The sequence below is a fragment of the Lissotriton helveticus genome, chromosome 3_1, assembly GCF_964261635.1.
Source record: "Lissotriton helveticus chromosome 3_1, aLisHel1.1, whole genome shotgun sequence".
In the NCBI taxonomy this organism is placed as follows: Eukaryota; Metazoa; Chordata; class Amphibia; order Caudata; family Salamandridae; genus Lissotriton; species Lissotriton helveticus.
The window spans coordinates 1,393,961,672-1,393,988,332 of record NC_136061.1 but is presented as its reverse complement, the minus strand read 5'-3'; the positions used below and the strand labels follow the sequence as shown (position 1 = coordinate 1,393,988,332).

The window sequence follows — 26,661 nt, the reverse complement described above, 5'->3', positions numbered from 1 at the left end:
CTAAACCAGCGGTAATCTTGTGGGCCGGAGATTTTAATATCAAAACGTGCTCTTATGCACTCAAGGGGGCTTGTGGCCACAGGGAAGAATATTCTGGAAGGGAAACTACCAGCATCTTCAACCACTTCCCGCATAACATCCTAGGAAGTGCCTTGAATAACCTACTGGCCAAATATGATTTAGAACTTCTTGAATGCAATACGAATGCCAACAATGTTAGATGCCCGACATTCCACGGAAGGAATAGCCATTCATTTATAGATCACATTATTGTCTCCAGCTCTGCAATGTATATAAATGTGTGGGTAATCGAACAAACGGTCAGTGACCACAACAGTGTATCTGTCGAATTACTGGACTGGCCGTCAAAAAGGAACTCTCACGGCCAACCTATCCAGGACATTTCCGTAGGAAGACCAAATGGGATGAGGGTGAAATGGATAAAAGTCGACCCTACCAAAATTGTCACCAACATAATCACTAATTGCTACGGAGAATTGGAATACTGTTTATCCCCAACACCATGCCCAGAAATCTTGCTGTCTAAATTTCTAATCATCACACAAACTGTTGAGAAATTATTGACAAGCAAATCAAGGGAGCGCAGAAAAGTTAAGAAGGCGTGGTTTGATGATAACTGTGCCCAGTCACTAAAAAGGCTAAAAACCTCATTAGATATAAAACCGAGAGACCACTGCAAGATAAGGGAAGACCGTCATAACTACAAAATCGCCCTGGCTACTCGGAAGAGTGAACTACAGGATGAGGCATGGGTTAAATTAGATCGGGCAGCGGAAACAAAAGATCATAAACTCTTCTGGGACACTGTAAACAGTCCGTACTTAAAGAATGACAACATCCCCGAACTTACCTCGCATGTCAGCTGTCAAGATTGGATTATACATTTTACTGGGATTTTTAACTCTGATTGTTCAGATCCTAATGTTTTAACTGGAATGCCAATTAATTTTAAATGGGAGAAATTATTGTTTACAGTATCTTTAAATGAGGTGCAGGATGCTATAGAGAAAAGTAAGGGGGGGAAAGCCCCGGGCCCAGATGGGGTCCCTGTGGACTTTTTTAAATTTAAGATTGACATTTGGGCGCCTATTTTAACACGTTACTTCAATGCTGCTATTGTGAATGAACTACCTACCTCATGGGGTCAATCCATTTTGGTGCCTCTTTTTAAAAAAGGTTCAAGGGCTGAAGCACGTAATTATCGTCCAATTTCTCTTTTGGACTCGTCATTAAAAATATTGAGTCGCGTGCTTCTGGGAAGATTAGAGTCCTGGGTTGAGGACAATAAGGTCCTATCACCCATCCAGTACGGGTTCCGTAGGGGTATAGGAACCATGGAGCAGTGTGTGAACCTTGAGCTTATTATCGGCAAGTACACGAGAGCAAAGGAAGGGCATTTGTTCATGTGTTTTGCCGATCTAAGCTCGGCGTTCGACCTTGTGGAACACACACTGCTCTGGCCAACACTACTCGCTATGGGCGCACCCCCCGAAATAATTCACCTGCTGGCTAGAATGTACAGTAGCCTATCAAGCAAAGTTAGATTTGGACCAAATGGAGAGTGTACCCCCTTTTTTAAAATAGGTAGAGGGATTAGGCAAGGGTGCGTTCTCGCACCCTTGCTGTTTTCCCTTTTTATAAACCAGGTCGATCAGTCCCTACAAGAGTCCCATGCAGATGCCCCTATGATAAATGGCAAACAAGTACCCGTCCTCTTATACGCGGACGACGCGGTCCTGATTTCCAGGACCGCGAATGGGCTCCAAAGGTTAATTGACAAATTTAATGTTTTTATTAAAGGCAGAATGCTTAAAATTAATAAGGGTAAGACTATGACTATGACCTGTGGGAAGAAATTGAAGAAAAGTAAGTCATTTTTCCTTGATGGGGATAAACTTGAGGCTGTGCAACATTTCTGTTATTTAGGCATTACATTCTCTGGGGACGGGAGATGGGCAAACGAGCAATCTTGTATAGGTATGAAGATGATTAGAAACACAAACTGCATCTTCAGATTCGCCTCCAAATTAGGGGGGCGTAGAATAAGGGAGATGATTACCATTTATAACTCCAGGTGCATGTCCTCTGCCCTTTATGGAGCAGGGATATGGGGATATAATTCCCAGATTGCCCTCTCCATTCAGCAGGAAGAAAATAGGTATCTTAAACGCCTATTATGTCTTCCTGCTTCAGCTTCCAACGAAATTACACATAGGGAGCTGGGCATACACCATGCTACAGACTTGATTGCACTACGTCCCCTCTCCCTTTGGCGTTCTATCTGGGCCAAAGATGAAACCAAGTTTACCCAGGAATTAATTCTAGACTGTTTCAAACTGGACCAGCACTTAAAAATCCCCTGGCTAAAACATATTTTTCACTGGTATAATTCCCTTTTTGGCCAGGATATTTTTAAGGATACCCCAACAGAATTAGTTTTAACGAAGCGTGACCTTAAAACCACCTATATGGATCATGCTGAAGGGATTAGAATGAAGGGGTGCGCTACACAAAGTACCCTCAAACTGTACCTGGAATACAATTTAAATACAGGATTCCCATTATACCTTACATTTGTCAGTATTAACTCCCATTGTTTTGTTTTGGCACGCCTGAGGCTGGGTATAGTCCACCATTTGGTGGCCTTCCCTACTATAAAGAAGCCGGGGTCCTGCCCGTGCCCATGCGATGGAAAATCGAAACAGAGTATCTGCCACTTTTTACTTTTTTGCAATTTTTATACTGGTTTTAGAAAATTTTATCTAAAACAATTATTTTTAGAATACAGTATGTATGATATAAGAGCTGCAATGCAATTATTGTTTGACCTGTCGTCCCCTAACATATGTTATCGTGTAGCCACTTATGTTCTTAAATGTATTAGGCACAGGAAATCAATTATCATATGATCTCCGTTGGAAAAGACACCTATGATCAATTGTGAGCTACTGTCAAACCTTATGCATTTCTCTTATACGTGACCTCTGGTTTTTATCATGATTTTAGACCTTGTATTGACTGCTCTTCTGGCCTGTACCCCCCTGGACTTATACCTTTTAAATTTTTTTTGTATATAATTGTTGATGAATATGTAATAGACTTTTACAGTTAATGCACTTTAGTTACTCTGGCATATTTTTGCACATACTATTGCACTTTATGCCCAGTTCAGGTCCTTCTTTGTTTGTATACAATTGCTGCTTAAATACGTGAGAAAAGTTGTAGACATTGCACTTTAGTTATCCCTTGCACAATTTGCACACACTACTGCACTTTATGATCAGTCTAAGCCTTCTTCTGACTGGTACTACCTTATCCAGCAAGTTTTGCACTACACTTTAATAATTGCTGCTAAATATAAACGTCCCCCTTTTCTTTGCATATTTTGCACATGTTATTGTACTTTAGGCCTGGAATAGGTCTCTTGTTTAAAGTACCACCTATCTGCATGTTGTACTAAATGTAAAAAAAGGGCTGCTATTTACAAGTGATTACTCTATGGTATATTGATGTGATATGTTTTGCATTAATTTGCTGATTGTCGTTAAGTGCTATGTCCAATCCTTGCCTATTTTGCACACATTACTGCACTTTTCGCCCTGTGTAGGTCTCTTATTTAGTATTATCCCCCCCCGGCATGCCTTGCATAAAACGTGTAAACTGACGCTATATTTAGTGATTATTTTCTCTTTTAGATTTTATTTTTGCCTGTATTAATGCAATTGTTTTAGTAGTTTCATCATTCTTTATAAAAGTGACTTCAATTGTATTTATGAATGTTGCTATATGGTTGTATCTATACAAACCGAATAAAGCATTTTGAAACTGAAACTGAGTCAATGTTAGGCATAAAACCGCTAAAATCAAGCAATTGTTGGCTTTAAAAAACGGGAGTGGCCGACCTAAATCGGGTCTACAGGCATGTATGCACCTACTCGTAGCAGCATCTTTGTGAATCATGCGCTCTGGGTGTGAAAGTGTGGCCCTGATCCCTACTTGCATGCAGTTGTATGTATTGTAGTATGCAGCATACAAAAGGAAATATGTTTCCCGGACTACAAGTGGAGAGGAGAACCGCTACCTGTCCTGGCGGATCATGCGTTTCAAATCGCATGCTGTAAGGTGGCATGCGTACAGTGAGATGGCTGTCACGTGATCTTTACGGACAGCTGCGCGGCCTGTGCTTGATGAGCGTCTCAGCACGGATCACATCTTCCTTGTAACTCATCCATGATTCAGTTTGCTATTTAATGTACCAGGCATACAATTGTTGTTTAATGCAGTGTCTGAAAATGGAGCTGCTGTTCGATGCTCATGGATGGTTTGCTCTAGCATGTAATAGGATGTTCGTGGCGTCACACATTACGCGCCCGTTTGCGGAATGCCGGTACCTCTGGCGTTGGGCCAGATTCTGGCGTGCTGCTGCAGGCGCCATTGCTGGAACACGTCTGAGGTTCATAACCCTGGGTACTTTGGGGACATTCAGCAATCCGGGTTGGATGCAGAACTATAATGTGTCTTCTTTAGGGCCAGCTGGCATCTGATTAGTGCAAAGCTACTATTCAGGAATTATGTTCAGCACCTGAGATAGACATCTGTCCTGGGCGTCATAAGAGATGCCAACGGTAACCTTGGAATGCCACAGGCCAGAGATGTGCTGTGCTGCAGCAAAATGGTGCTGCGTGCAGTCAGCTAAGGCGCATTTATTGACACAAAGTCCCATTGTTCATACACATCACATGTGCAATTTCGTACGTGCTTACATACGTATTTGCTTTTTTAACCTATATTGAAGCCAACAGCTTTTTTGCAGGTCACTGTTGGTGCAACTTACTTCACGTAAAACAAACCTATTTTTTTGCAGCACAGAACCGCTGCACTTGGGGAATGCACCGTTTTTAGTGCCAATATCGGCAACACACTCCCCATCATACATACAGCAATCTCCTGATTAAATAAACACACAAGACACCTTTTTTTGAGGAGAAAATTGCTGCAGGTTTATTTGCATACCGAAGTATGCCAACATGGCGGGGGATACAAGGGTGGACAGCCCCTCCGCTGCCTGCCCACCTGAAGAGCCAAATTGCACTGTGGCACTAACCAATCGATGCATACCAATTTTGGGGGAGGGTTTACCCCTTTCTACCTGTGGACCGCCAGTCCACCCAATTACTCACGCCCCTTGAGGGGGGCGGAATGTACCGTGCAGTCCCCGGTTGATCAGGTTTACAACCGTCCGTAGGACTAACGGGGCGCCGTCTCTCCTCCAGGGTCCACCCGCGAGGACTTCCTGGGGATATTTGGCCTTTGCACCCTTGTTGTGCTCCTGAAAAGGGTTCCCGTATGTACCTTTCAGTCTCTGGATCAAGTCAAATCGATTTGGGTGGTTAGGTATTTTTTGAGAAGAAGTCATTTACGGTTTTTTCCTGAAGTGAAGGAATGATTGACTGTCACGTAAATCTGTGGCAGAGCATCCTAGAATCGAGGGACATTCCCAGAAAAGGAACAGGTGAGTGATTTTTGTTTCTTAAATTTGGCCGGAGTCAGGAGGGGAGTGATAGAGATTTCTAGTGGTCTCTTTTGGCTGCCTTTTGATAGTTTGTTAGTGAGGAAGATTGTTTTTTTCAGTTTCGAGAGCTTTGTGCATCTGTAAAAGAAAGTGAAGTGACTGGACATATGTATTCCTGAATGTGATTGCAGGAATGTGATTTACACTTCACTAACAGAAGTGGTAGTGACATTGCTCTGTGAACATTTATCTTTTAGAGCAGAAGAGTGGGAAACTCACTTTCAATAGTTTGTTAAGCTGAAAAGCTGAACATTTGGTGGACTCTTGTTGCACAACTTTAAGAAGTATTTGAATGGGAATTTCCCTGCGCTTTCATCTGTGCCTCATCTGTGGTAATTTTCCAGCTACATGTCAGCAGGCCAGAAGTCCAGAGTTTTTAATTGATGAAAAATGTATTGTGATAGCTTTAGTTATGCTCGGTGTCAATGCCCCATTCAGTGGGCTACGGCTAAGTTGGAGTTACTGGGCCTACCCTTCGTGACTAAGATATTTTACTCCTGATGTGTAGGAGCCTGACCTACTATGAATCCTGCTCAACTGAGCCAAGCACCCCTTCTGCACCTGCCTCTCAGTTAGGTAGCATCTGACAAGCAGTTAAGGCTCCCTCCAGAGGAAGTACAGATACAGATCAGTGAACATGACTCATCACTCAACTTGCAAGTAGCGCGAACAATACATCAATGTCCAGTTATATAAAAGGAAGTATTTTAATTCTAAATCTACACATGCAAAGGTAAGCGACAATCAAAAGCAATAACACAATTCACCTTGACAATAGGGCTCTAGTACTGCAGCCCCTTTCTGTATAGTGCCAAAGTGTGTTATTTTAAAAACACACACTGCCATCATACACACATTCACCATGCATGCACTGTACCACACTTCACCCTTTGTGCATTATAATTCTTACGAACACACATGCACTTTGCACATTTCCCTCAGGCACACCCTTCCACATCTTACTAATGTAGGCCAGGTGTGAGTTAAGCACACAGCAGCAGAACTTTTAAAAGGGGTTGGGGGTGAGCCTGTAGGCCTCACTCCAGTGGTACGGGGTAAAAAGGTCCTGCTCACAAATACTAATCACTACATGGTATGTTGCCACCACTGCGCTTGTGCTACTTAACTCCCGGTGAAGGCAGTAGCCTTCCACAACTATGAGGGCAGCGCTTTGGGCGCCCTTGTTGGTCTAACAAGACCGTAATCCATAAGAGAGACCTATGTCAAGGCACACATGCATGCGTATGATCCATGTTCGCCTATGACAAAAAAAATCTGCATTAGAGATACAGACAACAGTGCAGTTGGGCACTCAGGGTAGGGGTACACATCTCTTACCATGCAGAGGACTTTTCTGTCCCAATACTTGGCTTTTATTCAGCCAGTTGAACCACTGCACGTGATGCTACAAATTTGCATGTGAAAAGTCTTGGACTGAATACGCGGCTTTCTGCTGATACAGCACAAGACAACTCTTCTCATATTTACTCCCCCCCTCCACTGAACATTGTCCTCCATTGCATTATTTCTCAATTCCCCTGAGGGTAACTTGAGGTGAATACACAGTAAATAACAATGGCATATTCATTCGATTTTTGGAGTGTTATTCTCTTTAGGGATTCAGAAAAGTGTGTGAAAAAATTGTAGATTTCCTGCCTGACACGTGTTTCTCTTAGTCCTACTTGTAAATATTGTGTGTAGGTGGACAGTCTGTCAGTTGTGTGCGTTGTTCCCAGAGAACCTTAAAAAAATGCCGCTTAGGTCAGTTTTACATCTGAATTGTCCTCTTACTCTAAATCTTTTTGGGAATAACTTTGTCCTCATTTATTGTACGCAAGTGGCTGGACATTCACTTTTTTTAAGAGCCTTCTAGAATTCACTTCCATTGTATTTTAACCAAATTAACCTTGAATTTCAATATAAATAGGCATTACATCTTTTGTTTCAAGATTAGCACCTCTTGCGATTGAATGTTTTGCCATGACTAAACTCCTTTTGCAGTTTAGTAGCAAGTTGGCAAGTTCTTTGAAACTTACAAATGGGATCCTGCTACTCATTATGAACTGCATAGACAATGGTATTTGAAAGGGGCATCCTCTCGATTGTGAGCCGCAATTACATATATCAATGGTTTGTGACCGCAAGTGCAGTGGCAAACCATTGTTTTGATTCCTCCCCCTGAATTTAGGTTGTATCTGGCTTGTAAGGGTGAATAAGAGACTTCCTTTTGGTTCATGCCTGGCATCCATGAGGTTTATCTTATCTGGCTGTCACTTTGTAAATCATGAACGGTGGCCGGGCCAGGGCACAAGTCCTATAAAAAGAAGTGCGGGGACTGACCAAGTTAGACACTATGCAAGTGACATCACGACGCATGGTATCACAGCACATGACGTCACGACGTAGTGCTATAAAAGAAATTAATTAGTGCCATTTAAATGATGTGTGTAAATACTGGGACAAACAACCCCATCTGAATCTCTTATGGTGTCTGCACTTGTATACAGGGACAGAACAATGGCAAAAGCATGCAAGCAGTGTGCCTTTGTTCCCTCTGTGGCTTTTGCATTTAACTCTGAGTTTCCAGGCCGCCTCCAGTCAATATATTAAAAAAAAGGAGCTCTGATGGCCCATTAACTTTGGCCCAGCTGGAGGTGAAAAAAGCCCCCTCGCTGAATGCACATTGCTGCTGGAAATGGAAAGCAGATGACGTGCAGGTGCTGCTGAACATGTCCGGTGTCTTACACCGGGACAAGTTCAACATATTTCTTTGGGCCTAACTTCTTGACAGGGGGGACAGCATCCACCCTGTGAAAATAGTGGGTGGACGCCATGTACCTGCGTGTACCCCTGACTCATGCCCTCCATTGAGAAATTGATGTAAGGATGGTGGTCCCATGTCCCTTGCAGGACACCATCCATGCATTTGCAGGCATTTGCAATGTGGCGCAATTAACAACCTGCATAATTAATAAATATTAGGCCAGTGGTTTTGTGGTTTCCTTCAAATGGGGGATTTGCAACGTAAGCTCTTTGTACATTGGTTTATCAAAACTTCTGTACCTCTTTGCAAACCATCCAACTGTGCAATTTGAACACCGATTGGTTTGCAAAGATATATTAGTAGAACAGGCCCTTGGTTATATACTTATGCATCTCCCTTATAGGTTCGACTTGCAGTTTGACTGCCACATTAGTAATACATATAGAATAAGATAACAGATCTTAACCCTCCAACCCGTCTGTCCAGCACCAACAGGAGGTGGCACAGAGGCCCATTGACACCTTTCCTATAAGTGAATGACTGACAGCTTCACACAGGAACATCTTTGATTGGCAGACAGAGCAAACTTATTCAATCACAAAGAATCATTCTGTGCTTTACAAAATGCATATATGCATAGTGTTATCTACATGTTACTATAACCCCGCATGATGTAGGGGCACACTACAATGCTGATAATTAGCAAAGTAGTTTTTATAGTTGTATCAACAGTGGTGTGACGGAGAATGATAGCTCCTCACCACAAAATGGCATCCGGATCCCTGAGATTGCAGCATTTCGTACTTGTACATAAATATAATGCTGATCGTGGGACAAGTAAGGCGAATGTTTATGTGCGGTACCACGAAGGGCTCATGGGCCTGTGTTACTTCCCTGACATAAGTGTGGCAGGGTATGCTCAGACGTGAGTCCCTTGCTCGCTTTGCCACTGGATTCAAGCAAGCCGGGCTGAAGACGGCTGGAATGCCAGAAACCGGTCCTCGGAAGCTTGTTTCCGGTCCAGGGAAGGCATGGCTTGGCAGTTCGGGCTGGACTGTTCCCATGAGGCACAGGGTCAGACTGATTTGCAGATAGCCATGTCTGAACTGGGGTGGCAGAGTGGGCTAAAGAACGGTGATGGATCAAACCCAGATCTTTTGACTGGGTGTGAGTGTTTGATTGGTTCAGATGCTCCGTCCATCACCACCCCCTTTTATACCACTTCCCTGACATTGGCATGTGCGTTAGCTGCATGTGTAGGGTGACCAGACAGTCCCAGTTTTTGGAAGCCTGTCCAGACACTTTACTTAATTTAAAATAAATGTCCCGGTTTTCGGGATGTGTCAGCTCAACCTGCAAAACAGAACTGTAACATGTGCTCAGCGCCTCTGACGAGTCAAATAACTCATGTAATTTATTTTTGTTTCAGGCACAACAGGAGGAGGTCAGCTACATACATACGCCCAGCACAGAAAAAACAAAGCGGGGAGGAGGGAGAGTAGGGGGTGCGCTCAGGGAGAAGGTCCTGCCTTGACTAATGCTTTGTAGCCTTGAAAATGTGTGCCTATTTATAGAAATATATATATATTATATAAGCACACATTTACATGGCTACAAATACTTCTGGCTTCTTCCTGCTCTGCCTGAAAGAAAAATGAGGGTGCCCGAGGCACACGCAGTGTGCCCATATAAAAGGGCGGCCACCTTTGTGCCGCATTAGAAACATCACCACACTCTAGTCATGGGGACCCTAGGGGGGTCCCCCAAAGTCTGGTGCCGAGGCCACGTCACTTCTGGCGCTCAGAGTATCGGGCGAGGTACTTATACCTGCCCCGCTCACTGACCTTCCTCTTTGTTCCTCCTGGTCACATGTGTGATTATTTATTGTAGTGCATGCTATGTTCATGTGTGGGAAGGGTTGCCTATATCGGCACTAAGATAAATTAAGCTAATTTCAGATTTCACACATACATACACACACACAATATGGACAGGTCAGATATTCCATGATCATTGGCAGCCTTTAGTCCTACTTCTATGTCTGGCCTGCCCCTGTTTTTGCTACTCAAAATCTGATCAACCAATGCATGTTGATATCGGACATCCCCCTGAGGTGTACATGATTGCACCTCCACAGTGCATGAGAGGAAACTAAGACATTCATACAGATTTTTTGTAATCCAATGACACCCTTGCTGTAATTGTATTTGCTTTAAACGCTACTCAGATATTCCCTTCTCATGCATGCTTCCTCTCTTTTCTCCCACAGTATCCTTTTTGCTGACATCGAAGGTTTCACCAGCCTGGCCTCACAGTGCACAGCTCAGGAGCTGGTGATGACGCTGAATGAGCTCTTTGCCAGATTCGATAAGCTCGCTGCTGTAAGTGGATCTTTTGTCAGCTTGCTTTCTCTCCCCACTCTTGAATAAAGACATTAAACTCTGAGTCCCAAAGCCATCATCTCCCTAAAAGCAAGTAACTACAAATATGAATGTACTCACCTCCTGTGTTTTTTCACTTCTTTTTCTGCTGTAGGAGAACCACTGTTTACGGATAAAAATCCTGGGAGACTGTTACTACTGTGTGTCTGGGCTACCAGAGGCTCGCGCGGATCACGCCCACTGCTGCGTGGAGATGGGCATGGACATGATTGAGGCGATTTCGTAAGTTACCTCTTTCTTAACTGATATGAAATGATATGTTCTTTATGGTTTCCATATCACATGAACCCTCGGATATCAAAACCATGGCTTGCAGAATTTCCTCTCCTGTGTTGTGTTTCTCGCCATTTGCAGACGTGACGCGGCCTGTCAGCCAAATGAGCCGCCCTTCATCTTGGGCTATATTTACAGAAACTCTGAACTACAGCAGAGACTGTTACAAGGGGGACTTCCTCTTACAAAGTCTCAGGTAAAAATAGTACATGCCTGGGATCGAATAGGTCTATCTTATCTGACAGTCAAATGTAAAGAGAACCCATAAATAAATGATTCTATTTATTAACCAAGCAACAATAAAACCATTCAGTTTCCCACACTATTCAACACCCTAGACGTCATCAACCTAATCTTCCCCAAATCCAGTAGTTAGAGAGAGCAGAACAAAAGATCAACACATTATCTAAAACCAGTATATCCAGTTTCATAATTTTCCTTGTCACAACATCCTAAAATCTAGTCATTCACATGCTAAACTCATTGTTTTTAGCTTTCTTGCACCTATCCATTAGTTTATTGTCTAATATGTTTTTATGAAGTTTTTGGGGAGGAAAAACTTTATAAAAACGTAACATTTTACAAACACATTCAAACTCACATAGCACAGACACACTTGTATTGGTTGTGTACAGTGCAGTACTACCATCATATACCGCTGATAAATGCCCAGCGGAGGATACTCTGGCATGCTTTCTTTTTTGATCAATGAACACTGTCTCCGTGCACTTCCGATCATAAACTAGCCCTTGATAAAGGTTTTAAAGCACACTTGGACTTTTAGTACTCTGATGGTTGATTGGTGAGCCACATCTTATTCCAGCCTTGTGCTACATATAAAAATAGGGATTTGTGCCACATTTGTAAAGGGACCATACATGAATAAACAGCAGGGCGGTGTCTAGATGTGTTCTACCAAATAAAGGTACTTTGTAGGTAAACCTCTGAGGGCCAGATGTATAACCATTGTTAGAGGTTGCAAACAGGAAATCAGCCCATTTGTGACCTCTAAAAAGGGTTGTAGTATGTACCAAACCTATTCTGCGAGTCAGTAACCTGTTACCGACTCGCACAATAGGTTTTGCGAGTCGCTATTAGGAATGTGTGTGCCAAGGGCATGCCTTCCTAATCACGGGATGTAAGATTGTTGTGTGACCGCAATCTCAAGTTTTTCTGCTGGACACTGGGACGGGAGGCAGGAGCCATGGACACCCGGAAGGAGGAACACCCTTGATGCCCATCTGAACTAAGTACTCTGACTGCAATTGACCCCAGGACCAGTCGGGCTCGCCCCAGGGCCAGGGAAGGTGGTTTAGTTACACCTCCTGAGACCTGGTTAGGGGAAGACTGTGCTTCTGTGCTAAGGAGGAGAAAAGCTCCAGAGGAAATGCTAGAGAAAGGGTGGTGTAGGTAGCCTATGGAAAGTTCACTACCTTTGCGGGTAGGAGGCCTGAGGAAAGGATTTCGGGTGGCTAGGGCCCACCACCAGGAGTATAATGAGCCCCTGATCACCCAAATCAGCCCAACAGGGCCCTAGGTATGGCCTTCGGAAGACTGACAACCTTTGACCTCTTCACGAACAGGGCACGTGGGGCTCCCCGCACTGTCACTTCCAAGAATTACCCCCGGGTTGGTCCTGAGCCTGGAGGTCTGCACGCAAGGGTTTTACAAAGACTCGCCACTGATTGGGCATGTGTTGAACCCCTCCCCAGACTCTGCCGAGTGCTAAAGGATTCCATCCCCGGGCATGATATCCAGGAAGGGACCAGGGACCCATCCCTGACACCCGCTTGCGAGAGGTGGAGGGAAGAGTGCCATTGTCCCCCCAGCAATGATGGGCCTGTACTGCTCCCTGTGCCAGTGTCTGCGTGTCCGGGGAGAGCAGGTGGACACTGCGCCAATGTTGGAGATTCCTGACCAGAGGAGGAGTGACATCCACGGTGCCGGCTCCTATGGCTGCACAACGAGGTGCAGGCTGCACAGGAGCCGGTGAGTACGCTGGGGTGAGCACCATGTGCTGCCCCCAATTTCTGCTGGCTGGGACTGGGCACCCACCCACAATAAAGAGAAAAAAGACATGCGACGTCATGCAGCAGAAAAAAGACACAAAAAAAAGGCAGCGGCAGGAGAACCATTCATCAAGTATTCACACTCCAGGAGGATGCCCCATAGTGCCCTGCTGGCTTGACATTGTCAAAAACATTCATTTCTGCTGCTTTTGGTGGCTCCCTCACCTATAACATTAAACAAAAAGCACTGGGGAGCTTCACATGCATCGCTGCTCACCCCCAATGGCCGAATGAACTTTTCCTTAAAGGTGACCCTAAGTTGAAAGGGTCAAGAAGAAAAAGACCACCCTAAGTTATGCTCAAGTTTTTGAGCACTCCCCAGGCTGGAGCAAGAGCTCTACAGCTGGGAGTGTAGCACCCTCTAGTGGCTAAGTCTATGGCTGCAGTTAGTGTGGCCCGAAGGTTTTCCAGGAAAGGTACATGTTGTACAATGCTCTCAAGGGGTTATGTCTATGGTTACATATTCGGTGATCAAAATGTTATGCCTTCTAGGAGCTGTTTTTATAACTGGATTTGTATTGGTTGAAAATATATAAAAAGCATACAGACGCTAGATGTTAATATTTAAACACTTTATTGATATAACAATGCTGACAATGTGTGCTTATCCAAGTGCATATTCTTTATTAACAGTAACAAGTGCATTTACACATGGCTGTTATTATTGATGAATGAATGTATCTACAAAATGAAGCCTTTAACTTCTGGTTTGTTGATCTTGAAACTTGAACCAAGTAAATAGACGTACCTGATGTGTTTATATGACCCTTCAGGTGGTCTGAGGTGATTATATCTTGAAAGGTATTTCCATCAGCCTTCGGTATATTTGTAAATCACTGCATAGTATTTAGTAATGTGTGTTTAATAAATGTACTTTTTCAAAGAAAAGTACAGACTGTCAATTATTGAGTGTTATTACTGTGTGCCAGCGAATGGTGATTACTAGCCCATACCACCTCCTTGAGTAGACCTTGGACTGTTCTGCTCCACTACCCTGAGAGAATCAAGTGCTACAATGGGGTGTTTGGCTCCTTGTGAAGAGTGAATGTGGACCCATTACTTGTTCAGGCTACACAACTAATGGCCCGGTTCCTGACACCCTCATTTCTGTGAATTGCATTCCTTGCCTTTCTCTGAAAATTCACAGTGGTGGCCACTGCTTAGTTCCCAGTTTACTGTGAACAAACCTAAGCAGTGTGTTCTAGCTGAAAATCATGAGTACTCCCCTTAGACAGGCATTGGAGATAGAAGAAACAGCAGAGGAAGGAGTAGGGACATGGGTGTCCTTGGTTTTATCTCCGGGCAGTTGCCATTCGCTGTCACCCTTAAAATGTCATGGTTACAATCATCCATTGGAGCTTTAACAACAAGTGCACCTTTGGTGTAAGAAAACTCTCCTAAATGTGCATATATGATTATATTCTAAACCCTTATTGCAAAACATGTTTACATAATATAGGTTATATAGGTGAACATTCACACAAATAATACATATGTATACCCAGGCCACTTGACTTCATTTAACAGAGGGTGTCAGAAGGCATCACATCTGTGTGCTGTTGTCTACCAATGCTGCCTCCAGCCAGGGCATGTTTCAATGATTGAATGCCCCTGGGGATATAGTGTGAGGAGACCAATGGAGAATATCCTCAATCTCAGTGGACAGGGCCAGATGTAGGTAATTTTTATTTACCGACCTCTTAAATACCGAGTCACACCGACTCGGTATTTAAGAGGTCGGAAAATAAAAATACCGAGATGTAGGTAATTGCAGATGTGCAATTACCGAATCGGAAACAGTCGGTAATTTCCGATGTGGTAAATACCGACCAGTTAATGCCCATGCATTCCTATGGGCTTTGAAGCCCATAGGATTGATTGGGCATATACCGGTCGGTATTTACCACATCGGAAAATACTGACTGTCACAAGGGTGCAGGGGGTGTCACTTTGACACCCTCTGGCACCCCCAAAAGAGGCTCGGGTGCCATGTGGCAGGCATACCTGCCCTAAGGGCAGGTCTGCCTGTCATATGGCATAGGTGTGCATGCACACATGTGCATGCACACCAGAAACGGTATTTTACCATCAAGTAGTATTTGATGGTAAAATACCGATGTGGTACTGCTTGTGGGACTCAGAAGAGTCCCACCTACATACCAATTGTCCGGAATCAGTAATGATACCGACTCGGTATTTTACATACTCGGTAAATTTACCTACCGGTAAATTTACCGAGTCTGTAAATTACAGGGACCTACATGTCAAATTGCTTTTACCGGGTGGTAACGGCCGAATTCGGCCGTTACCACCCGGTAAAAGCCTACCTACATCTGGCCCTAAGGGTGTTCTTGAAACTAACTTGCAGTTTGAAGATTCTCTTTGAGTTAGAATGGCCTCAAACTATGTCAAAAAGGGATAATGGCATGTAGGAGGACCTTGTTACAAAGCTAAAAATACACGAGTTGAATAGCTGTACAAGCAGGTGGACTTTGAGCCATTCAATGCTAACTTCTATGGTGTAGGATTTATCTGAAATCTCTTTACCTCCTATTGTTTATAAACTCTGACGTAGAAGAACGGTTGTGTTCTGTGTGGAGGCTTTACAAGTCTCAAGGATGGATGGCTGCAAGAAGGATACGTCCCTCTTTTCATATTTTCTCTTGCTCTACTACCATCTGCATGTATGGTATCTTCAAGGACTGTCAATAAGGCGTGCCTCTCCTGAGGCATGTTGGATTTTGATGGAAATAAAATCACAGGTGAAGTACTCCAGGCATTGTCTACACTAACATACAGTAGATTTGGGTCAGGACAGAGGAGGCCATTAAAAATTACCTTATAGGAAAGGAAAACACAAACTTCAAACATGTCATTCAAAGCAATGGAAATGCATACATACATTAATTAGTGCATGGGGGAACCTAAAATATAGCTCAGTAAAGAATTAAAGACAGATTTATAGTATTTTTAAGAATGTGTAAAGTTTGTTATTGTTATTCATACTGTACATTCAGCTAAATATCCTTCCCAGGTGTACTTGGCATAAAACTATTTGCTCTGTTTTAGAATGATGAACATCACCATACAAAATAGATTAGGGGTGTTGTGCATGGGTTCTGGAGGTAATATCCAAACCAGATTTTCAAGATACAGTTGACTGTGGAAATCAGTTCCATTTAGATTCACTGTATGTAAAGGTGTAAAGGATTTCCTGAATATGTGGCTCTGCTACAAATGATGTGCACAAGGGATCTCCAAAAGTGGTCCTCATCCATGCTTGATTTTCAGGATAGCAACTGATTATGCAAATACTTTTCATTTAGAGTCATTTTACTGATTTACATCGAAAACCACTCAACATACACTAATACACATAAGTGTGAGTTTAACAGTTTTGGAAATTCACATATGTATCCAATAACACATCTTGAAAGCTGCATCAGCTGCAAACTTCTAGGCTCACTACCGCAAATAACAAGCAACAGTTTTCAGAGCTGTACATTCTACACGCAGTACAACCCTACAGTGGATAAACGCTGTTCGCTGTGAAAAGGCATATTTTTCATATTCTGTTTTTGTCCATGGGGACGTTTTTTTTTATCTGGATAACCTCATTACTCTACACATCCACGAAGTTTAGAAGGGTTCTGTTCCCTCACAAAAGGGAATATATTCAGGTTATTTAAGTTCTGAACATTTCAGGAGCGGGCAAGGTTCGAATCAAATCAAACAGTATTTATAAAGCGCAGCTAATTACACCTGGGTGTATCCAGGTGCTGGGATTCCATGTGCTATAGTCAAAGAGCCAGGTATTGAGTTCTTACCTGAAGTCAGCAAGTGAGGGTGAGGTTCGAAGGTGGAGGTCATTTCAGGATTTGGCGATGAGGTAGGAGAAGGAACGACCTCTATTGCTGCTCAGGCAAATGCGGAACACGCGTGCAAGGGAGAAGGAGGTGGAGCGGAGTTGACGGGCGGGTTGGTGGAAGGTCAGGCGTTGGTTGATGTAGGTGGGTCCGATGTTGTGGAGGGCTTTGTAGGTATGGGTTAGCAACTTTGTTAGACCTGGCATCCTTGGAGTGGTTTCCCCTGACTTTTTGCCTCTACCTCCTGTATTTTTGACACTGCTGAATTTCGTTTTTGCTGCTTTAGATGCTTTGGGCACTTTGCCACTGCTGATCAGTGCCAAAGTGCAAGTGCTCCCTGTGTAAATTGTTATTGTGATTGGTTATCCATGATTGGCTTATTTGTTTTACCAGTAGGTCCCTAGGAAAGTGCACTGAGTGTGGCAGGGCTGGTATTTCAAATGTTACTAGTGGGCTTGCAGCGCTTTTTGTGGCACCCACACGAGTAGCGCTGAAAAGAATTCTCAGGCCTGCCACCACAGTGCCTGTGAGCAGTTTGTTTACTGCCATGTTGACTTGGCTAGTGCACCCACTTGCCAGGCCTTACCCTTCCCTTTTCTTACACATTGGACACCCCTATGGTAGGTCCACGGTACCCCCTGGGCAGGGTGCAGTATATGTGAAAGGTAGAATATGTACTAGCATGGGTAACGTCCTGATAGTGAAATACTGCCAATTTTGTTTTTCACTATTGAAAGGCTATCTTGCCCATAGGCCAGTATGGGGAATGCTGTGTAACATGTTTACCTGTATACCTTCCCATAGGAGTGAGATAGAAAATTGGAATTCGGTATTCCTGAACTCAGAATTTAATAACCTATCTTTTAGGAAGGATGGTTTTTAAATTTGGTGTTTGAAAATAGTACTTTAAAAAAGTGGCTATTTTCTTGTTCAACATTTCTATGTGCCTCTGCCTGTTTGTGGATTGACTGCCTGGTTTGAGAATGACCGGGGCATGGGTGGCTCCAGGAGTCTTGGCGAGCCAGCACTAGGCTGAATAGACGTATCTGCATTTGGAGTGGTGGGTGGAGTAGTACCTGGGCCTGAATAGGGCAGTGCCTGCCTTCCACAATGCTGACTCCAGCTCCTGTAGTGCGTCCGATGACCCTGGCACACACTGACAAGGGAAAAAGTTGTGCACTGGCAGAGTGTGCCAAGAACTGTTTTGGACTGGGTCCAGGACCCCTCACCCATAGAGAACAAAGACTTTTGGGGTATAAATATGAGAGCTGAAACCCCTGAAAGTTAGACTACTTCGTGATCAAGAGGAATCCCTGCCAAAGAAGATCAGCCGAAGAGACTGAGGAGAAGTACTGCCCTTGCTATGTGTCTGGGGTTGGCCTGCAGTTTGCTGTTTCTACTGAGAAGAGGACTGAAGGACTTTGCTATGTGCTGTGTCCATCTGAAGAAAAGTCTCCAAGAGCATGAGAAGAGATGGCCTCCTGTTTCTGAAGTCCCAGGCACAAAATGACTTCACCCCCAGCTTCCCTGAACTTCCTTGCTGGGAGTTCCAGTCTGCCAGGAAGGCCTGTAAATGTGTGCGAGGCCTTTTTGCTGTGAGGAGCTGGAATCGCGACGCAATGAGAGAGAAGCGTGACGCCATCGCAGCAGCTGCTGGTGCGTCATCGAGGAAGCGTGTCACTGCTGCCGCTGTTCGCCGGCACATCACTGGAGAAACGTGCCGCCGCCAGAGGGTGCTGTCGCATCACTGGAGAAGCATCTCGCAGGGCCATCGCACCGCTGAGGAAATGCGCTGCTGCTGATCGTCGCCGCAACACTGGAGAATCGTGTCGCCGTCACTGAGGGTGTTGTTGCATCATCGGTGAACTGTGTTTCAGGGACTGTCGCGGCTCAGAAAACCACTGAATTCGCCGCACGGCCGTCTGGCGTGCACGCATATCCTCTACATTGTCGCATCACAGTAAAGATGGCATTAAAGATGACACCGGATCGTCGCAACGCATCGAGGCGCCATCTTGTCACATCGGAAACGGAGCGCAGGAAGAATCGACGCAGCGCCTTCTCTGCGACCCTTTTGTTTGTTTTGCATTACGCATCACAGGTACTTTGTGAGTAAAGTGTCGCATTTCATCATCTACAAGTTTATTTTTGCAACAACCTTTCTAAAGACATTCTACAGAGTTTTTGTGTGTTGGATTTTTGTCGTTTTGGTCTTGTTTAGTTTAGATAAAGATATTTTTTTTTCTAAACTGGTGTGGTGTCCATTTATGGTGTTTTCACTGTTACTGTGAGTGTTGGGACAAATACTTTACACATTGCCTTTGGGATAAGCCTGTCTGCTCGTGCCAAGCTACCAAGGGGTGAGCAGGGGTTATCTAAAGTGTGTATCCCTCTTACCCTGACTAGAAGCAAGGGTCCCTCTTTGGTCAAAGGTACCTACCTCTGCCAACTAGAGAACCCCATTTCTAACAAACTTCAACTGGCATCTTGTCTGGCCGGGCTGCCAGTGGAGACTTCTGAGGCGGGGGGTGAGGCTGGTCTTTGCTGGGAGGTCGAGGATGAGTCTGGCTTTGGTGTTCTGTATAGTCTGGAGTTGTTTGAGGAGTTGGGTGGTGGTTCCGGCAGAGTGCATTGTCATAGTCAAGTCGGATGGTGACGAGGGCTTGAGTGACTGTTTTCCCAGTGCTGACAGGGATCCAGCTGAAGATCTTTCGAATTATGCACAGGTTGTGGAGGCAGGAGGAGGATACTGTGTTGACCTGTCACTTCATGGTGTGTTCGCAGTCCAGAATGATGCCAAGAATGCGGGTGTGGCCAGCGGGATTGGTGAGGGCCCGAATGCTGTGGGTTACTATGTGTCATCCCATAGGGGAGGTGTTTTTCCTGAAGATGATCACTTCTGTCTTGTACGTGTTCATCTTTAGGCAGGTGGACCTCATCCAGTTGGTAACGTTGGTCATGGTGTTCCAGAAGTTGGGTCTTCAGTGAGGCAGAGGATGAGTTGGGTGTCCTTGGCGTATGAGATGATGTTGAGTCCATGGGTGCGGACGATGTTGATCAGTGGAGTTATGTAGGTATTGAAGAGGGTTGGGGCTGAGGGAGGAGCCTTGGGGGAGGATGCAGATGATTCTCTTGGGCTCGGAGGAGAAGGGTGGAAGGTGGATTCTCTGCATGTATTCTGTAAGAAACGAGGTGATCAACTTGAGGGCTTTACCCCAGATGCCGACTTGGTGGAGTCTGGTGATGAGAGTGTGGTGAGATACTGTGTCAAAGGTTGTTGAGAGGTCGAGGAGGATCAAGGCTGCTGTCTTACCTTTGTCCAGGAGGGATCTGATGTTGTTGGTTGCTGCGTTCAGTGTGGTCTCGGTGCTGTGGTTGGGGCGGAAGCCAGATTGGGAGGTGTTGAGCAGGTTGTTTTCTTCCAGGTGTTCGGTGAGCTGGCGATTGATGGCTTTCTCCAGGACCATGGCGGGGAAGGGGAGCAATGAGATGGGTTGGTAATTCTTAAGTTCACTAGAGTCGATGGAGGGTTTCTTCATGAGGGGTTTACCCTCAATGTGTTTCCATGTGTTGGGAATGGTGGCCATGGTGATAGATGAGTTGAGGATGTTGGTGAGTGCACTGCTGATTTCCATCCATCCCAGGTTAAAGACGTGGTGGGGGGAAGGGGTCTGTCGGTGCTCACGAGCGAATTGAGGTCATAATGGCTGTGGTGCTCAGCGTGGTGAGTGGTTTCCAATCGGTAAACATGTGGTGGTGGGTGGCATCGGTGGGCATTAAGAGGTGACTGATGTTGTTTGCTTGTGGGTGAAAGTTGCTGTGGATGTCTGATATCTTGTTGTAGAACTAATCCACCAGAGTTTCATAGAGGATTTAAGAAAGGGGGGTCATATTCTCTGTAGCAGAAGGGCAGTAGAACTCTCTGCCGATGCTGAAGAGTTTCTTTGGCGCTTGACTCAATGCGGTTAGTTAGGACGTCCTTCTTGGCTTCCTTGAGGCGGCGGTGGTGGTATTCTCTGATGGCTGATTTGACGGTGGTGAGGTCAGTGGGGCTCCTACTGGGGAGCCATTGTCTCTAAAGTCACTTGCATTTGCGTTTGAGGGGCCGGCGTTCGAGAGTCAGAGAGATTTGTGGACATTTCCAAACTAAATCTCGCAGTGTTCTGCCCACTCCACATCCCTTGTATTGCAAGGTTAACTACTATGTAAGTGTATGCAGTCAAGACATACTATTACACAGTGATAAAAACATTTAATCCTCCTAGGTATCCTTTTGTGGCTGCCTGGTAGGAATGAACAGAGCCTTATTCAGCTAAAGCATGCATTTATGGTTAAAAATCCCTTTTTTGATCGAGTCCAATTTAAGTAAATGTATCTGTGCTAAGCACGTTAAATCAGCGAACAGGAGACTAGCACTATTTCAAAACGACACACAAATTAGACAACACCGACTAAAGCAAAGTTCTTTCAAAGATGAAAGGCCCAGGTTTGTCTTTGTAGTACTTAGATTTGCTTGTAACCGTTTCTTTGTACATGTTACACAGAGTGACTCATTTTTTTCCACCAACCCTCTCCACTGCCTCTCAGCTGTCGCCTTTGTGCTGCCTTTGAAACCAGATTATTCAAAGCCCCTTCCAATTTGTTAACTTTTACAGAGACCCTAGAAAGGTCATGAACTGAAAGATGCAAGCAGCAGGAAGAAACTCTATCTGCAATTATTAATTAGTTCTGCAGGTTCCCTTGACACTCTCCAGGCTGGCATGAAGGCAGGTATTTCGCATGGGATGATGCTACAGAAAAAGTAAAGGAAAAAAATAAATAATCCATGGCATTATCTGTAATATAAAAATGGACACTTAAACATTTGAGAGCAAGTCATATCTTTATTTGAGTATTATTACTGATTATTATCAAAAGCTAGGGAATGGCAGATACTATTTTGATAACCATTGACAATGTAAATGAGATGCATTTTTTCACATATGTTTCTATTAGTTTAAACATAAGCAAACATCGGCACACGCAACAAAACACAAAGAAAGGAGAAAAAAATGAGAATTATAGCATGGCTTAGGCAAACAGGGTGAAATATGAAGACCATGGCAGAAGTAGTATGTAATCATAATACTTACAGTATTGCAAGGTCTCAGCAGTCCACACCGGGTCAATACAGTTTGCGCAATGCAGGGAATAGCCACATTGTTCATATAAACACCAAACCAATGCTAGCTCACCTCCAGTCGCAGCTGCTACCTCCCACCCTTAGTGGGGTGGGTGAGGGGTGAGAGGGAGAAGGCGGGGAGGGGATCGGTAAAAAACAAAAACAAAAAAAACACTTACCCCCCAGCCGGCCGCCTCGCCTGCGTCCTGTTTCTTCTTTGGGGAAACAGGAAGCAAGAAGAGGCAGGGCTCCCACGATCCCTGCAGTCAATCACAATGCTGCAATGCCGCGTTGTGATTGGTCTGAGCGCCGTCACATGTCTCTCAGCCAGGGGCTGGAGGGGTGGGCATTTTCTCCATGCAGGCTGTAATGCAGCCTGCATGGCGAACAGAAGTGCTCATGACTGTTTTGGGCGGCCCTTGCGGGCTGACCACACAGTCATTGTGCATTTGGGAGGATTGTACCCTACTCCCCTGCTCTTCAGCCCTGCCCGCCCCCTCACGCCACCTGCTGCAGCAGGAGGACAAAATGAAAGGTTAATAACATTACTTCATTATTATTTGATTTTTTCCTTTCTTTTGCTGCATAGAGGCAGTAGGACAACGCTCCTCTGCCTTAGCGGAGGAGCCACCACTGCTCACCCCTCCACCTCCCAATGACCAGTCGGCTCCATTTTCACTTGATCGCATGTTGCCAGGTATGTGCTGGGGGGCATTTGTCGCGGGGGTGCTTGTGCAGACATGAGACTCTAAGAGTCGTTCTTGGCAGTAAGTCAAGTCCTTTAGTCAGTCACTTTCCTGTGCGGTCGAGTGTCCCCGCCCCGTCCCCCGTGCAGTGCATAGCCACCCTTCTCTTAGACACGAGCAGCATCGTGGCTACGGGTTTGCGGCAGGCAGTTAGGGCATCGCTTACATACATCAGCAGCTATGGTCCTCTCGAATGGCCCAGACCACTGCATTATCAACACAGATGAAAATGGTGGTCCAGAAGAACTGACCCGTCGACAGCATACCCAAGCCAAATGAGGTAAGTCTGTGCTCTCTTGCCCAAAGCGAACACAGCGTGAGTTGTCCCACAATCCCATTTTGCAAAGCCTTATTGGGGTGTGGTAAATTCCGTGCAGGCACTTGACGTGTATTCATCTCAGTAGAGAACATTTCATGAAATGGACTTGGATGCGCCGTTGTATAGAAAAATAATTATCAAACAATCCTGATATTTCACCTCTGGGTGTGAGACTGCAAATAGGATACAGCCATCAATATTCCATGGTAGGAAGAGGATCCATATGATCAGTGATTCTCCCGTCCAGACGGTGGCAGCGCTACAATAGGGGCGAAACAGGAGAACTAGTTTCCCTGGATTAAGATAGGACTATATGTCCACCTATATATAAAAGTGACATTTCGGAGAAATAACACTCCCCCGAAACGTGGTCTTACTGTGGTAGCATTGAGAAATCCACATGCCCCAGAGAATTACTTTTTATTCATTGGATGTACTTCACTAATTATTTCCTATTCAATGGAAACACCTCACCAAGAATGACTAATACACTGTTAGCCCTCCAAGGAGGGAGGAAAAAGATCCCTTATATTTTTGTGTCCTGAGGAAGGTGGTTTTTAAATAAAGTAACTTACCACTGAAAAGCGTTGACACCGAGCACTCCTGAATCCAACCACAAGGCATCTTGGGAAGAAATAGATTTGAATACTCACCAGGATGCAAACTTGATGTAGCGTGTTGGATCACTTCATGCAACAGCTCGCTTAGAACTGTGCAAAAAGAGTCCCCTGTTCACATAATTTTTTTCTCCCTTTGTTTGTCACTGTGGATATTTTTGTTGGGATTTTAATATCCATACATACTGTGTTATATTGTATACCGTATGCTATATATTAATTTGTTATTTCTATTTGTATGTGTTATCAATTACTAAAAGTGCATTGTGATATAAATGTGCTGTTTTTAAGAAATGAAATAATCCTTTTAACGCTATATCTCGGCCTTGGTGGTACATTCACAGGTGGGGCCGGTGTAACTTGACCTGGATCAGTATTGTATGCATCGTGTAGATTGAATGAGAATGAGTCAGAGAGTGTCAGACATTTGATTTCCATGGGGAAGTTACATTTTCTCCACTGTTTAGTAGTGCCCTGTTCCCTTGGATATAGGGGCCACCTCTCTAGTTTAATAACTGTGTATTCCTCTCAACCTGTAATTGGGAGAGAGCGCCACCGTCTGGGTGCAGCAATAGTTCCACTATTTGTCAGTCAGTGTGGGTCCCAGATTCCGTCTCCAATGCTCAACCTCCCCAGCCACTGTCCCAGATGCTAAAATGAGTTTCATTTACACTCACTTTGTGTACATTTGTTTTGTGGATATTCTCAAAATCATGCAGGGATTCAGCACTCCTGGACCTAATGCGGGCACGGACAGACATGTTCTACAGCCAGTTTGAAGCTGACTTTGAACACGTCATGGCTAAATATAGGCCCATAAGTATAGAAAGTATTTTTTAAAAATTGCAAAAAGTGTGTTCATTCCCGGCCCTCTCTGTCTCGCCCCCACAACCCACGGTGTCTCACAGGCAAATCACCATCATCAAAAGAAACTTATTTTGAGCCAAGGCCTACAGTGCATTCACAATTGTCTTAGTTTTCATAATTTATTAATACAAAAAAACTAAAATAGCATAGAACATCAAGGTCAAACGTTACAAAAGAAGTGGTAGACTGAATCAGTCAAATTGCTCCACCGATTTAGCAAGCAATTAAAAGATCGCATTTAACTTGCCTCTATATGAGAACATACCATGCAGTCTACTTGCTAAACAGCTAATTTTCTAATCTGTACGCCTTTTCTCCAAATTATCACTAAATAGCCTGACACGGAAAAAGTCAAGATACTGCTTACAAATCATGGCAGCCAGTGTAACAATTCTGATAACTACATGGTGGAGGACATGTATCAGACACTTCCTTTGTAATGTTTATAACATGGACAGACTAGAAAGCAATGCTGCCCTGCTCTAGTCGCTCCCCCACAACACAAACGACTAGGTTTCTCCTGGATTTTTATTCTATTTCACCAAAAAGAACCAGAGGTATGGTGCGCAAAGTAAAACTGCTCTCTGGGAATGAATGTTACACATTTGACACATTTGAGTTGCACAATAATATCAGATTTCACAATTGCATTACTTTTGACATATGATTATTCTTTTAGGCACTGGGGAATTAAGTGATTTGCTGAGTATCACATGATCACAGTCAAAAGTACCAGAGACGAGATTAGTACACAGGTCCTCAACTCCAACTCTCCAGAGGTGTTCTGACCAAGATAACGGAACAGAAATTAGTAATAATGCTAAAATTGCCACTACTGTATACCACCCACCAGCAGTATCCATTGTGCTCCTTGCAGCATCAGAAACAATGTCTGTAAGAAATTGGGTTATTGGTTGAGAGGGGTGGCAGCCCCACTTACGCACCAACCACAATACTTGTGAGGGTGAACCACAAAAGTCACTAAATTAATTTGTGCTTAGCCCTTTGGTAGCTTGACACAAAAGTATTCAGGCTTAATTTAGAGGCAATGTGTAAATTATTTATTCAGAACAAAGACAGTAATAAAGTGGAAAACATGACACAATAAAAATCTCAAACCAATTTAGAACAACAGATTACATTTTACTAAAAAAAAAAATACCTGATGACAAAAATCTTATCCGAACCGGAGAGATCCTATTACAATGTATTTCGTGAAAATAGCACCTAAAAACACACAGCACCACTCGCAGTCCTCTAGTCGCGCTACACTGGGGGAGTGTCATAAGTTCAGACTGACTGTGATAGAGCATGGGTCAGATGCCATGACCAAGTTAGTTCTGCTGAAGAGTTACTTTCTGAGTCTGGTGTAAAGAGTGGAGGAGGCCGTGAGTAACAGGTAGAGCGTCGCAGATGGTTGTCACTGTAGCATGAAGAGAAGGTCAGGCGTTGCAGGATGTCGTGGCTATAGCACAAAGAGTTGGTCGGGCGTCGCAGACGGTCCTTGCTGTAATTTCACATTGGCAGGTATCAAGGGCTGTCGTTGCTGCAGCGTGAAGTGTGGGCTCTAGTGTTGTAGGTCAACTCTTGCGGTCGCTGTAACATGACAGGCAGGTCTCACTGGATATTCGTGTGGCTGTCATCACGGTTGGCACAGTCTAGGCTCATTTGCAGTCACAGGAGCCTAGACTTCAGGATTTCCACCTTTTCTTGCAGAGGAATACACTCTGATGACAGTCAAGGATCCATAACCTGGGGAGGCACCTCTTGGGGATCAGGCAGTCACTCCAGAAGAAGCCAGCAGAACCCAGGCAAGTTCTTTCGCAGGGTTAGGCAGATATAGCTGCAGTGGGTCAGTGGGGCAGGACTTGTGAGGCCTCTGGAGCTTGTTGGCACTGTAACTTACACATGAGGTCAGTCAACTGACCGTTGGAATCACTCTAGG

The 26,661-nt window shown here is 44.4% G+C and overlaps 1 protein-coding gene across 1 annotated transcript in view; it reads left to right on the top strand.

Annotated features, from left to right (window-relative positions):
- ADCY5 (adenylate cyclase 5) overlaps nt 1–26,661 on the top strand; it is a 951,006-nt gene that overhangs the window by 322,866 nt on the left and 601,479 nt on the right. Inside the window, exons 2-3 of the mRNA XM_078682034.1 lie at nt 10,627–10,738; nt 10,893–11,020. Of these exons, the coding sequence (XP_078538160.1) occupies nt 10,627–10,738; nt 10,893–11,020 (240 nt within the window). The remainder of the gene's footprint in view (nt 1–10,626; nt 10,739–10,892; nt 11,021–26,661) is intronic.